We start from the raw sequence: 14314 nt of genomic DNA, 5'->3' as shown, positions 1-14314 counted from the left end.
TTTCTTAAAATGAAAAGATCATTAATTATTATTATTTAACTCTTATAATTAATACTCAAAAAAATGTGAAGATATTCTTTCTTTGAGATAATGTATATAATATGCACACGTGTTACCGGAGAGTGCTGCATATTTATTTTATCTTATTAAGGCAATAGTTAATATCAAAATCAATCTCTATCTCTCTTTCTTTCTCTTTTGTTTTCTTTCTTTCTCTCACTCTCTCTTAAAAAATAACATAAACTATTTATTATAACAGGCGGTGATGGTGGTTAGAGCGCTTTTATATATAATGAGAGGGATCTTTTCTTCTATAAAACCACAAGAAACATAAAAAATAACAACATTTTAGGATATTGCGTGTACAGATGAATAAAGTAGACATATTGAGTTGTATATATTTTTGAAAGCGTATATATGTATTATTTTAAGATACAATCTTGCATCGTGTTGTTTGTTGTTGCCAGAAGAACGACGTATTTCATATAAGGTGTCTTCCTTCTTCCCAAAGCTTTGAGTCAGCACTTGCGTATGAAACACATTTTAATAGGTAATGTCTTTTCTACTACCTCTGTCTCGTTTTCTTTCTAATTTAGCATCAATAAAGTAATAAATAAATATATATATATATATATATATATATATATATATATATATATTTTCTTTTTTTGAAAATACCCATTTCATCAATTTAATAATATTGCCAATCAATAATAAAGCATCGACAACACATTGTCCCGATTAAAAATCTAAAGTGTTTTTTGTTTTTTTTTTTTTTGCTTTTTTTTTTCATTTTAAACTACATGCATATTTTCCTTATACACTTATAATGCTAATTACATATATAATGTTTATATTTAGATGTATTATCATCTTACAATATGCTTATTACGTAAAAGAATAAGAATTAGAATAAGAGATTAAGAAGAAGAATTAAGAAGAAGAAGAAACGTAAGTTAGAATCAATATAAGATAATTCTACTGAATATTAATATATATGATTGAGGATTTTGTATTATCCTTACTTTTTTTTTTTTTTTTTTTTTTTAATTATTTTTTCTTAATATATATATTTTTTTTTTGTAATCTTTAAACTGAAGTAATAAACACACGAATACCTTTCGTAAATCATATTTATCACTGTATCTCTCTCTTTCTCTCTCTATTAGGAAAAAGTAGAATGCAAAAAATGTATCATCATCTATATGTATATATATATATCATTTTTTGTTTGTTTGTTTGTTTCCTACTAAACATATTTATCAACATTTTTTGACGAATCTTGTGTATTTTATAGTGAGAACACACACAGAGAGAATAAGTGCGTTAATCCTTAATTACAAGCTTTTTGTAAGTCCCTCTTTAACTTTTTGTTTCATTAATTATGTTTTTTTATTTTTATTATTTTTTTTTTGCATTACTCTTTCTTTTTTAAAATTGAACAGAGAGACTACCGTTAAAAAGGTCACAAATGTTATGTTTTTTTTAATAGTTTAATCGTTTTTACTAAATATTATTTTTCCGTTCTCTTCGAAGAACTAAATCTCGTCTCTTTAATGTCTTGAACGATGTGAAGAATCTCCTCTTTCATCACGTCGATCTCTTTCTCGTTCACGTTCTCGTTCACGTTCCGGTTCTCTTTCACGTTCAGATGGTCTTCGGCTTGATTCTCGTTCTCGTTCTCTGTCTCGTTCACGTTCTCTGTAGCGATCGTCATAATACCTACACAGGACACGTCAGCCAAATTATCTTATTTTAATGTTGAGCCTATATCTTACGTCTCTTCGTACATTCGCTAGTTTTTTTTTTTTATCAAACATTTAATCAACACACATACTCTCACACTTACTTTCTTTCTATCTTTCTTTCGCTCCCTCTCTCTCTCTTCTTTTCTTTGTTTTTTAATCTACATTATAAATTACAGTGAATATCTTTTTATTCGAGTGTAACTTACAAAAAAATATTTAAACAAAATTATCCTCAATATTTTAATCGCACGCTTATTTTTTTTAAATATATATATTTATATATATATGTGTGTGTGTGTGTCTGTCATACAATTATTAATTTTATTTTTTTTATAATATTTATCTTATAACAAAAAACAAATATATATAAATATATATATATCAAAGTATTGTATAATGCAGACATAAGATTTCAATTTAAAAAACAAAAACAAAAACAAAAAAATATTGTAGTTAAATAAGTACTGTGCGAGTTAAAAAAAAGAAAAAGGTATCTTTTGAATTATCTAAAATATAATTTGATAATTCATTAAAAACTAATATATAACATTTTGTTGTTGTTTGTTGTTGTTGTCTTCACTTTATAACGATACATGTTTGATAAGAAAAAAAAAAAAAGAAAAATAAAAATATCTTTCTATAATAATATAATTATTATAATAATAACCATAATAATAATAATTACTTGTAAATGAATGAAAAAAAAAACAAAATGGAAATATAAATTCTCTATTTGCATACATCTTTTCGGTTTAAATATATAACATTTGATATTTAAACAGGAGAGAGGTATATATTCAATACTCGTTAACAAAATATAATAATAAAATGGAAAAATAATAGAAGAGTACGTAATAGTATAATTAATAATAATTATAATAATTTTAATAATAATAATGTACATTTAAAATGTACATCGAATATATATATGTTTTTTTTTTTTAATGTAATATTATAATATTATATTCTAAGCACATGCTATATTTGTCATGTTGCAGGTATACTTCAAATTTATTATTTAATAATCATAGTCCACATGAAATATTTTTATTATACTTTTTAATTTCGTTAAATGGTAATATATATGTAAGTTACAAGTTATTAATTTATATGGCATCGCATATTAATAATGCTTTGTGTTTTCTATATTCGTTTAGAGGTTTTCATGTATTGTTTTTTGTTTCTCTTTTTTTTTTTTTTTACTAACAATTTTACTGACAATATGTATTTTCTTTTTTTTTTTTTGTTGTGATACATCATAAGACTTATTTTTGTTGTTGTTTGTTTTATTTACATGCATTCATTTTAAGAAAAAAAAAGTAGATTACCTAGACGTTTTGGAAGACGAGACGGGAGCCGTCTCTGGCGGTTCTTCTTTTACTCTCGGCCTGGCTGACTGACGTGTCGTACTAATGGAAAATGCATATTTTGTGTTATGATTTTTTAAATACTATTTTACCAGGCTTCTAATTTGTTAGAAGATAATATATAATAATTATATTATAACTAAAATTTCTACTTTTCAATTTATATGTAAATATATATACATACATATACATGTGTATATATATTTCATTAATTCATATTATCAAAATTAAAATCAAATCTACGTAAAATAAAATAAATCTAGAAACAAAAAAAAATATATATATATATACATATATTAAACCACTGAAAATGCAATTAAATTGTATACATATGTTTTACATTTTTAATTAAAGTATAAAATTTGTAAATAAATATGTACAATAGTATGATTTATATTAATTTACATATATATATATATACTTTTTTTTTATAGTATATTAATATAAAATACTCTCATTGTATATTTTATATTATGACGACGTAGGATCAATTTTTAATACATGTATATTTGCATGCTAAATTATTTTCTATAACATTTCAATAAAAATGAAATAAATATATTATCGGTGTATATATAACCGATATATAATTCAAACACAAAATTTGTATGAAAATCTTTCTTTAAATTTAAATAAAAAATAAAAAAAAATAAAAAAAACTATGACTGTTGTAAATTATCTTAATTAGTCTTTTTAACAAATTACATAATACGCAAAAAAATAATTATAATTAATAAACATATTTTTAAAGTTTTCAATTTTATAATTATCGAGTATTATTACTCGTACGATCAATTTTCATTTGAATAATTTAATTATATACAAAATCTTTGAATAAACGCTAAAATTAAAAATGCCTAAATGATTTAAAATAACATTTTATATAAAAATATATTATTATTATTATTTAATCGTGTATAATCAAAATGAGGACGAAAATAAAAAAATTCATTTTCATTTTCATCATTTTGTAAAATATGTGGTATGTACATCAGATATATGTATGTATATATATTATTATAATATAATAAATAAAATTTTTCTTTTTTTCTTTTTTATGTTCGAACTGATATAAAACCTTCTTTCTACGTATTTCATATGTATTTAAAATGATTAAATCCAAAAAAAAAAAAAATTAATTCGTTAAATAATATAATAATAATAATAATAGTAATAATAATAGTTATAATAATAATAATAATAATAATAATAATAATAATAATAATAATAATAATCGTTTTAATTGTATCGAACAATTATAAATAATAAATATTCATATATTTCTATAAGAAATGTTCTTTTGCGTTAAACATATTTATTTTATGTTTATTACTCTAAAATCGATAAAAGATTATACATTTATATCAAAATATATATCTTACCAAGAATTACTACCATGAATGTGATGATTACTTTGCTTTTATTTTCTTTTTTTTCACCACATTATTAAATTTTTTTTATTTATTTATATATATATATATATATTTTTTTTTGGTACACAACAGTGCTAATATTTCACATATTTCTTTTTGTTTTTAATGACCCTAATGAATGATGTGAAATAATAACATTAAAAGTAGGAATTAAAAATCATCGAATTTTCTACACAACAAAATTAAATGAAATGTTTCTCAAATTCTTATGATTTTTCTATCGATAATGTATAAATATTTTAATACTAAAATAAACTATGTTTTTTTTTTATTTCTAAAAACGTAAATTATAATTTCAAATAGATTTCTTTAGTGGTTTCTTTTACATTTAAATGAAGAAATAAAAAATATTTTATTCCTAACTTGGTCATGTGTATATATATATATATATACTTTCTATTGTTTAGTAACTTAATATTAATTATATATTACAGTTTATGTTGTGTACTGTCTCATTTAGATATACCATTGGTACATAATAAGAAAATTCATTATCGGCAAGTATCGATTACCTAATACAGCAAAAAAATTATTTTATATTATCAAATTCAGGCTGTTTAATATATCTTTCATAATTTTTTTTAAATTAATAGTATGTCTCTAAATAATTGATGAATTTATTTATAATAATATAAGTTCATTAAAGTTCATTTTAATCAGCCGAAATTTGATACAAGTGCGATGATTCATTTTAAATCCTAAATCGTATTGAATAATATTCAATTTGATTATAATTGAGCATATATATATATATTGATATTAGTATGCTCAAAAACGAACGCATTTTTAAAATACGAGATAAATTCGCAAATGCTGAAAATCATTCGTTTTCAAAAAGTATTAACACTGACTTATAAAAAAGTCATTGTGTGCAAATTATTAATATAACATATATGTGTGTGTGTATATATATAAAATACAATTAAATGCTAAGTTTCTTCTAAGTTTTTCTTCTCATTTTCACATTTGTATATCAATAAACTTATAGAAACTTTTTTTTCAAATCGATTTCTTTACAACGTGTCAAAAATGAACACACGTAATTAATTATTATTTTAATTTGAAGATTTGAAATAATTTAAAAATAAATAAACCCGCTATTATATTGAATTGAATAATAATTAATGTAATTTCTCATGTTAATACATGAGTTTATAATTAAACTCGCAATGTAGTTTAAATGAAATTTTTCAAACATTTCAATTAGATTAAGTAAAAATTACTATTTTAAAAAGAGCACTAAAAAAAATACCCTTTTTCTTATTATTCTAAAAGCTATCATAAATTCCATTATATATATATATAATTAAGTTTATTGCTTAAGATGTATATGTTGTATTTTGCACATGAGTTTTTATACATTTTAATTGTACTATGCATAATCTCTCTTGGTATATGAGAAATGATTTTTGCGAGTTGATCAATTATTTTCTTTTCTCTTTCTTTTTTTTTTTTTTTAAACCAAGTTATTTGAATGATATTACATGCTATAATTAATTACAATACAAATTTGTAATGATAAATTAATGTTGCTTTGAAAATAATGCTCTCTTACCTTTCTTCTCTGCTTCTTTCTCTGTATTCCCGATCTCTTTCACGATCACGTTCTCTTTCTCTGCTGCGTGATCTTTCTCGAGGATACGGCTCACTATAATAACGTTCCCTATCACGGTCACGATCTCGTTCTCTTTCACGATCACGTTCTCTATCCCGTTCTCTTTCTCTGTCTCTGCTACGTTCTCTGTATTCTCGATCACGACTTCTGGATCGTTCACGACGTCTTCTATGACTGCGATCTCTCTCGCGTGAACGAGAACGTTCTAAAAAGAAAAAATAAACAAGTTAATCAATTTATTTGTTTACACATTGTTTATAATAATTAAACAATATATAGTTTGTTGTTTTGATTTTAATTTAAATAATATTGTATATTACTAACCTCTACGTGCAGAACCATAACTCTTAGTTTCAACACCCCGTAGAGTATCTTGTAGCGAACTGATTAGTATTTTGCATCTATCATCCGCAGCAACCTTTGATTGTTTAATTAAAGAAATAGCAGTGACTAAAGTTTCAATGGCGCTGGCATATTCTCCTGCCGCAGCATCCGATACTGCTCTGGCTATGGCAGAAGATGAGACTGTTCTATTGCGTCCCATTATTTCTTCAAATTCCTGATCAGTGAGTGGAGGAGGACCCTCGGGACGATGATCAGGACCTGGTGCACCATATGGTGGCTAAAAATTCATTAAATATAGATTAATATATCAAATATTAGTTGAAGTATAAATATTTGTTTAATTAAATAAATAATACCTGTGCTGCGGGTGGCCCATAACCATGAGGTGGTACATGGGGTGGTCCATGCGGTGGACCATGGGGTTGCCCATGAGGTGGCCCATGAGGAGGTCCATGAGGTGGCCCATGAGGAGGACCATGAGGAGGACCAGGTGGTCCTGGAGGATGTTGCCCGGGATGTTGATGAGGTCCTTGTGGGAAGAATGCAGGATTAACATGAGGTGCTGGTCCTCCTGGTGGTCCTTGAGGTGGGCCCTGAGGTGGACCTCCGTGTCCAGGAGGAGGACCGCCTGGTCCTAGTAACATTTCATATTAATATTCTTTTAAAAGATACAAAGGAATATATTATTAATTTCTATATACGCTTTAGGGGAGATTTTTTATACCTTTCCATCATTTACTACATTTCTAATTTTTCTATTACTCTAATATCTTCTTCTTTAGTAAATTATATTAAATTATATTTGTTAAAACACAAATTAAAAGTAATAGAAAAAAATAAAATATTAATATAATAAATAATATTATTAAATTAATGTTATAAATTTAACTATAACTATTTGATGTTAAGTATACAATTGTTTGAAACACCTTGTATCTCAATGCGCATATTCAAAATAAATATTTCCCTCAATATCATGCACAATATAATAACTAATAAAGAATGATTTAAATAACAGTTTATGAACGTTTCAAAACTCTCACCACCCATAGAACCTGGAGGAGGTCCTCTCTGTGGTGGCCCTTGGCCAGGTTGCGGGCCTTGCATATGTTGATGCTGAGGGAAACCTGGTGGTCCCTGAGGCCCGTGATGCATTCCTATGCACATTCAATCATTTTGTCATCATATATTTTTAAAAATAAAAAAACAAATAACAATTATAATAATAAAAAGAGAATTGTGCTATTAAAAAAAATAACTTTCTATATTGAAAATAAAACAAATGTGCTATATTCAACGCCATATCTATATTTTTATTCAAAATATAAATAAAGCATATAAGTCCAAGATGTTTCAAATTTATAATCATTAGTATTTCTTGAAATATAATAATTTACAAACCTGGTGGTCTATTCCATTCTGGTCGTGGCTGAGCACCTCTAGGATCACCTGGAGGTCCTCCAGGATGTCCAGGTGGTCCACGAGGAGGACCCTGACCAGGAGGTCCAGGTGGACCACCATGGAATTGCTGAATAAAAATACAAAAATAATTTTACTTTATATAAAAACCATATATACATCAAATATACTCTCATGCAAGTTTACTAATCTTGAAAATTTATTATTCAAGACAATTATTTATTATGTGCCAATTTCATATAAATAATAGCAAAACAAAACAAAAGAACTTCGTCATAAGTTACCTGCAATATATAATATAACTGACTTCTGAAATATCTCTAGGATCAATTTTATTCGTAATGTTGGACATGTAATTGCACAAAGTATTCAAACTTATATGATAATAATTAATGAAAGTTTTGTACAATTTAATCTAGACCATCTTTTAATAACAAAATAAAAACTAGAACTTTGCAGAATTTAAATTTATTTGTTTATGCATTATATTCTGCTTTATTAGAATATTCGTTAAAGAAACTATTGATAACGATATACAAGAATTATGCTAACTGTTAAAAATGTATATTGGACGAGAATTCTATTTTAAATATAAACTCCATATTATATATTAATATAAATGCATATATATACTTAGAGAAAACTGTACAATATCTTTATTACATTTCATGCTAAATATTTATATAACGACGTACCATGCCTGGTGGTCTATGCTGACCAGGTCCTGGTCCTGGAGGCCCTTGTTGTGGTGGACCACCAGGTCCACTAGGACCCCTCGGAGGTCCTGGTGGACCATTCGGTCTGGGACCATTCCATGGTGCTTGTTGATATCCTGGTGGAGGAGGGCCTTGATTAGGATGTCCAGGTAAAGGATGATGCGGTCCAGGACCGGGACCCATAGGTGGTCCATGCATTCGTGGTGGTCCTTGTTGACCAGGTCCACCTGGTCCTCCAGGCGGGCCCATACCTGGTGGTGGCATCCTTTGAGGTCTGACACCTTGTGGAGGTCCCATCATCATTCTAGGACCATGATTCTGTTGAGAGTGTTGAGGATGTTGTGGATGTTGTGGATGTTGCTGATGAGGCGGCATAGGTGGTTGATGTTGATGCGGATTATGAGGACGTTGACTCTGACTTTGCTGAGGAGCAGGCGCTGGTCGTGTTTTGCACTGAGATTCAAACTGTAAATATAAGAAAATTCATCCATTATATAAACTTTATTTCATGGAACTTTTTAACTTTAATCTCAGTTACTTAATGCATCATGTTATCTACCTTAATGAGAGCTTGCTTAGTTGGAAATGTTATAACCGGATTCTGACCGTGTAATTCTATTTTAGGTAATCTTTCCATACATATTCTCATACTTTGTTCTGAACCCAGAGAAATTACGCAAAAACCTTTGGACTGTCCATTAGCTCTATTTTCAAAGAACTTTACTTCTACAAAATCAGTTACACCGATATTTGCAACTGCATCAGTTATGTCTTGGTCACTCGTCCACTGTGAAAATAAAATTAGATCTAACTTTAATAATCTGATAATTATTTGAATAAATATACATTTAATATATAAACACATACCCAAGTTAAATTGCCAACATATAGTTGATGACGTCTTCCAATTTGATTAGGTTGAATGTTGTTACCAAGCTGATGGTACGGTGCATTCCCATTAGTCTCTTCGTTAGTTGATGTTGTGTCTCCACCTCCATCACCAGCATTGCCACTGGAAACACCGCCATTGCCACCAGCCGGTGCTGCGATTACATCATCGTACAGATCCACACCGTCACCAGCGAATTCATCCTAAAGCATATTCGAAGAAAGAAAGAAATATTATTAAATAATATTATACATACAAACGATGATACATGTATTACAATTTACCATGTAATAAAAGCATATCTCTGGCAGCCATGGAATTACTCTCTTTAAATACGGAAAAAACTTAGCATCGACAAATTACATAGAAATTTTTAATTCGGATGTCACACGAATGGACGTTTGTAAAAAAGAAAGAAAAGGAAATAAATAAATAAAAAAATAAAAAAAGAAATCTTCTCAATGATATAAGAAAATAGTTTAGATTATTAAATATATGAAATATGTATCGTTAAATTAGAACATGCAGTGCAAATGCAGTGCTCCATAAAACATCAAAATATAATATATAATCGGAGTGGAAATAAATACTACGACATTAATTGCCTTACCGCTAACACCATTTTGATTATTCCTGCTGGAAACCTCTATTAACTCTTTCGTATTTGTTCTATGTCCCGAAAAGTTTATAACGCGGTATACACAATACGCACTATTTATGTAACGTAGATTAATAATAAATGATTTTTACAAGACTACAGTTTATTCATTTATCCGATTTCATTAACACAAAATTAAGTACACGATAATACTTTGAAAGTTTATATTTTCGAGTTAGAATATAGCCTTCGTCGAGCGATCGTTAATATCGCTCCTCCTCCATGACGCCGAAACACTTCCGAAATTATACTAAACGCGTGGTACATATACGTGTATATATGTGTGTATGTATGTATGTATAATTTTTGCCTTCTCCTTATAAATAATCACTATCGACTATCGATATTTTAAAAATAATATTCACCCCCTTAATAATTACGTATAATTATACAAACTTTGTATTATTATCTAAGATAAGATCGAATTACCTGCGCGAAATCTTGCTCGAGATCATCGGCGTACAAATCAATGTCACCGTCAGCCATTTTACCGACGCTAACTGCACCGCCAAGCCCATCAATTTCCTTCCTCGATTTTAAGAGGTTAGTACTTGAACGCCCTCTTATATCGCTCTAAAAACACAAGTTAACAAATACATTTTTCATTGGCAGATAGATATTTTTAAAAAAAGATTAATTATAAAATTAGTGTATAAATTATTACCTAGGTTAATTCAAATATCCTTTTTATATCGACACAATTCTTAGTAATAAAAATACATAATCTAAACGTGTGAACTATTTTTCTCTTGCTACAGAATTATCTATAACAATAATCGAAAGAACAGAGTTAATAGAAGCACATACTCTGCTGTCTCGTGCGTGGAAATAAGAATTTCCTATAAGCACAGTTATTATAAACACAGTTATATGTAGTCAACTAAAAATAAACTCGATATCGTGAATTTTAAATTTTCACTTACCAGATGTCGTTCTTTTAATATGAAGCCCTCTAGTTTCGAATATTATCGAATCAGAATCGACCTTTTTCAATGTAACGTTTTATCGACCTGACGTAAGATCGGCCAATAAAAATAAAGTAAACGAAATTAAACTAACCTCATTGGTCGAAATAAGAATGAGTTTAAAGTTATATTTTTGAGACTACTTGGTGAGTGTGTATAACCTTAAATGTGAATGTATTAATATGCATCTGTCAAAATATTAGAAATGAATTGATATTAATGATTTAACGATACGCTTAATTATATATAATTAGATATTCAAATAAATATTTGTAATGTCTTCGACACATTTGTCAAGTGGAAGATTAAATGTCGCTCTTATACAAGAACAAGCAAGAAAACAATTGTTGCATTTACTTGAACAATGCGATGGTACAAAGGTAATATAAGTATTGACAGTATAATTAATATTTAATTATCGTATTTTCTATGTGTACAATCTAATCTATTTTGACAGGCAATTATTTGGGACCAGTCGTTGGCTGGTCCAATTGGACTTGTCGCAAAGTATAATTTGTTAGAGGAGCATGATGTTGTCAAAATGTATCCGTTATGTGGTGGAACTTTATCAATACCATCCAATATCGCAAATATTATATTTATTACAAGACCGCAATTAGCTTTGATGGATTTAGTAGCTGACAATGTACACGGGTATACATTATTTCATAAATTTTAATGACATTATCGATATCTGTATTATATTTATAAAATACCTATTTATTTTAACAGAGAAGAAGGAAAAAGGCCTCGTAAAGAATTTCATTTATTTTTTGTACCAAGAAAAAGTTTGTTATGTCAAAAGAAACTTCAAAACCGAGGTGTCTTTGGCAGCTTTACATTAATAGAAGAATTCAAATGTGATTTATTTCCATTTGACAGCGATCTTTTATCAATGGAACTTAACGAATCGTTCAAAGAATTTTATTTGGAAAATGATCCTACTTGTTTGTATCAAGTAGCTCAAGCTATTCAAGGTTTACAAAAATTATATGGAAAGATTTCAAAGGTTACAGGTAGAGGACCTGCTGCTGCCAAAGTATGCGAATTATTAGAACGATTAAATCGTGAAGAAGAAGACAGTAAAATGCATGTATTGCAACCGACATCTATTGAACATTTATTATTATTAGATAGATCTGTTGATTTATTATCACCTTTAGTCACTCAATTAACTTACGAAGGCTTAATAGATGAAATATTTGGAATAAAATATAGTAAAGTATATTTTATAAATTACTTGTTACTTATAAGAATATTTTTTTTTTATATATGTTGATATCAAACAAATAAATTTCAGATACAGTACAGTTGCCTGCTAAAAAGTTTCACGACACCGAAGACTCTCCAACTGTAATGTCTCTCAATGAGAAAGAACAAATTATACTTAACTCTGGAGAAGAATTATTTGCTGAAATTAGGTGAATACTAAGATTATCTATTCCTTGACATAACATTTATATCTTTCTCATTTACAGAGATAAAAACTTTAATGGAGTAGGTCCAGTTCTTAGTAGAAAAGCTAAAGTTATATCGTCGCAATTTGATGAACGACACGGAGATAAAAGTGTTCAAGAAATTAAACAATTCGTAGCTAAACTACCACATATGTTGGCAACAAAACAATCTTTGGCGAGGCGTAAGTTATTCGAAATAGAGCATTAAAATTCCTAAAACGGTCTAAAAAATAACATAGTATGTTTCTTCGATAGATACAACGATAGCAGAAATGATAAAAGAAGTAACCGATTCTAACAGTTTTCTAGAATCTTTGCAAATCGAACAAGAATTATTAAATTGTATAGATACAGACAAACCTAATTCATACATAGAAGATTTAATAGCTCAACAACAACCATTGCTTCAAGTCCTTCGCCTTCTTTGTATACAATCGTTAACAAATTCTGGTTTGAAACCTAAATTATTAGATTATTATAAAAGAGAAATAATACAAACTTATGGATATCAAAATTTACCAACTTTATTAAATTTAGAAAAAGTTGGTTTATTGAAAACACAACAATCTACGCGCCAATACACTGTATTAAGAAAAGCATTACGTTTAACAGTAGAAGATGAAAGCGAAATAACACCCAAAGATATTAGTTATGTTCATTCAATATATGCACCTCTTAGTATTAGATTAGCGGAACAATTAGTTCAACCAAATGGTTGGCAAGGATTAAACGATGTAATGGGTTTATTACCAGGACCTACAGTATCAAATGTTTCACACAATTTAGCATCAGCAGGAAGAAGTATGAACATTTTATCGATTGAAAGTAGAATATTATATTAACAAAATAATAATTAACTTTTTTTAAATAGGAAATTCAATTACCAGTGAAGACTCTAATTCAGATCTACCAAAATTAATACTTGTATTTTTTATTGGAGGATGCACATTTGCTGAAATATCAGCCTTACGATTCTTATCTCAACAAGAGGATTGTAAGTATTAAATTAAACAATCAAATTTATACATCAAAGAAATAAATATCAATTAACTTTCTTTTAGTAAACGTCGAATTTATCGTGGGAACGACTAAATTAATTAATGGTAATACATTCCTTTCATCATTGATGGAAAATATGGAACAAAGTTGATTTGATAAGCGATAAATAAATCTTTCTATATACTACCCCAAACAAGCGTGTCATGTATATGTATATGTATATGTAGATATGTATATATATATATATATATATATATATATATATATATATATATATATCTATTAATAGATTTAATGAAATCGCAGGTATATAAATTAAATATATAAAAGAAAAAAACAAAAAATTTAAGTACATATAAACCTCTAATAATGAAAATAAAAACATCGAAAATTCCATTGCTTTTACAACCTATAAAAGCTTCATCGATTTAAATAATAAACGTTTAAAATAATAAAAAATGTACTAACCGTATATTAGGTTGAGTGTATATTACGATCACAGAAGCAGAGATAGATAGAATGACTCGTAAATATTTCGTGGATATTTACGATCGGTGAATGTTTCCAAAGCCACGAGTCTAAACGAGCAACGGATTTGAATTCGTTAACCGACAGGGAGGTAGATGCTAATCCATGAAAGAAAATCTAAAGAGAAAGAGAGAGCAAAAGAAAGAAGAAATATTACCGACATTTCACACTTACC

At 27.7% G+C, this 14314-nt stretch overlaps 2 protein-coding genes across 6 annotated transcripts; one reads left to right on the top strand and one right to left on the bottom strand.

Annotated features, from left to right (window-relative positions):
* Window positions 1–386: 386 nt before the first annotated feature.
* Window positions 387–14240, bottom strand: Cpsf6 (cleavage and polyadenylation specificity factor subunit 6). 5 transcript variants are annotated; one of them, XM_015327100.2, is made up of 12 exons: window positions 14080–14240; window positions 10620–10763; window positions 9511–9735; window positions 9203–9430; window positions 8623–9108; window positions 7910–8036; window positions 7552–7665; window positions 6865–7142; window positions 6488–6785; window positions 6104–6368; window positions 3077–3157; window positions 1026–1722 (listed from the first exon to the last, which is right to left on the bottom strand). In XM_015327100.2, the coding sequence occupies exons 2-12, from the start codon at window positions 10674–10676 to the stop codon at window positions 1554–1556; spliced, it is 2328 nt and encodes a 775-aa protein (XP_015182586.2). In that variant the 5' UTR covers window positions 10677–10763; window positions 14080–14240; the 3' UTR covers window positions 1026–1553. The 5 variants fall into 5 exon arrangements, with proteins under 5 accessions (XP_015182588.1, XP_015182586.2, XP_015182585.2 ...); XM_015327099.2 differs by lacking the exon at window positions 14080–14240 and adding an exon at window positions 10855–11009; XM_015327102.2 differs by lacking the exons at window positions 1026–1722; window positions 3077–3157; window positions 14080–14240 and adding exons at window positions 387–524; window positions 10855–11009.
* car (vacuolar protein sorting-associated protein 33A) lies at window positions 11276–13807 on the top strand. The gene is made up of 8 exons (XM_015327103.2): window positions 11276–11535; window positions 11613–11809; window positions 11888–12372; window positions 12456–12576; window positions 12634–12794; window positions 12868–13413; window positions 13484–13606; window positions 13674–13807. Exons 1-8 carry the CDS (start codon window positions 11431–11433, stop codon window positions 13760–13762), a joined length of 1827 nt encoding a protein of 608 aa, XP_015182589.1. The 5' UTR covers window positions 11276–11430; the 3' UTR covers window positions 13763–13807.
* Window positions 14241–14314: the final 74 nt, after the last annotated feature.

This window comes from Polistes dominula, unplaced genomic scaffold, assembly GCF_049000335.1.
Source record: "Polistes dominula isolate Pdom_NZ unplaced genomic scaffold, Pdom_raw_medaka contig_75, whole genome shotgun sequence".
Taxonomy (NCBI): Eukaryota; Metazoa; Arthropoda; class Insecta; order Hymenoptera; family Vespidae; genus Polistes; species Polistes dominula.
This window is presented reverse-complemented; position numbering and strand designations above follow the sequence as displayed.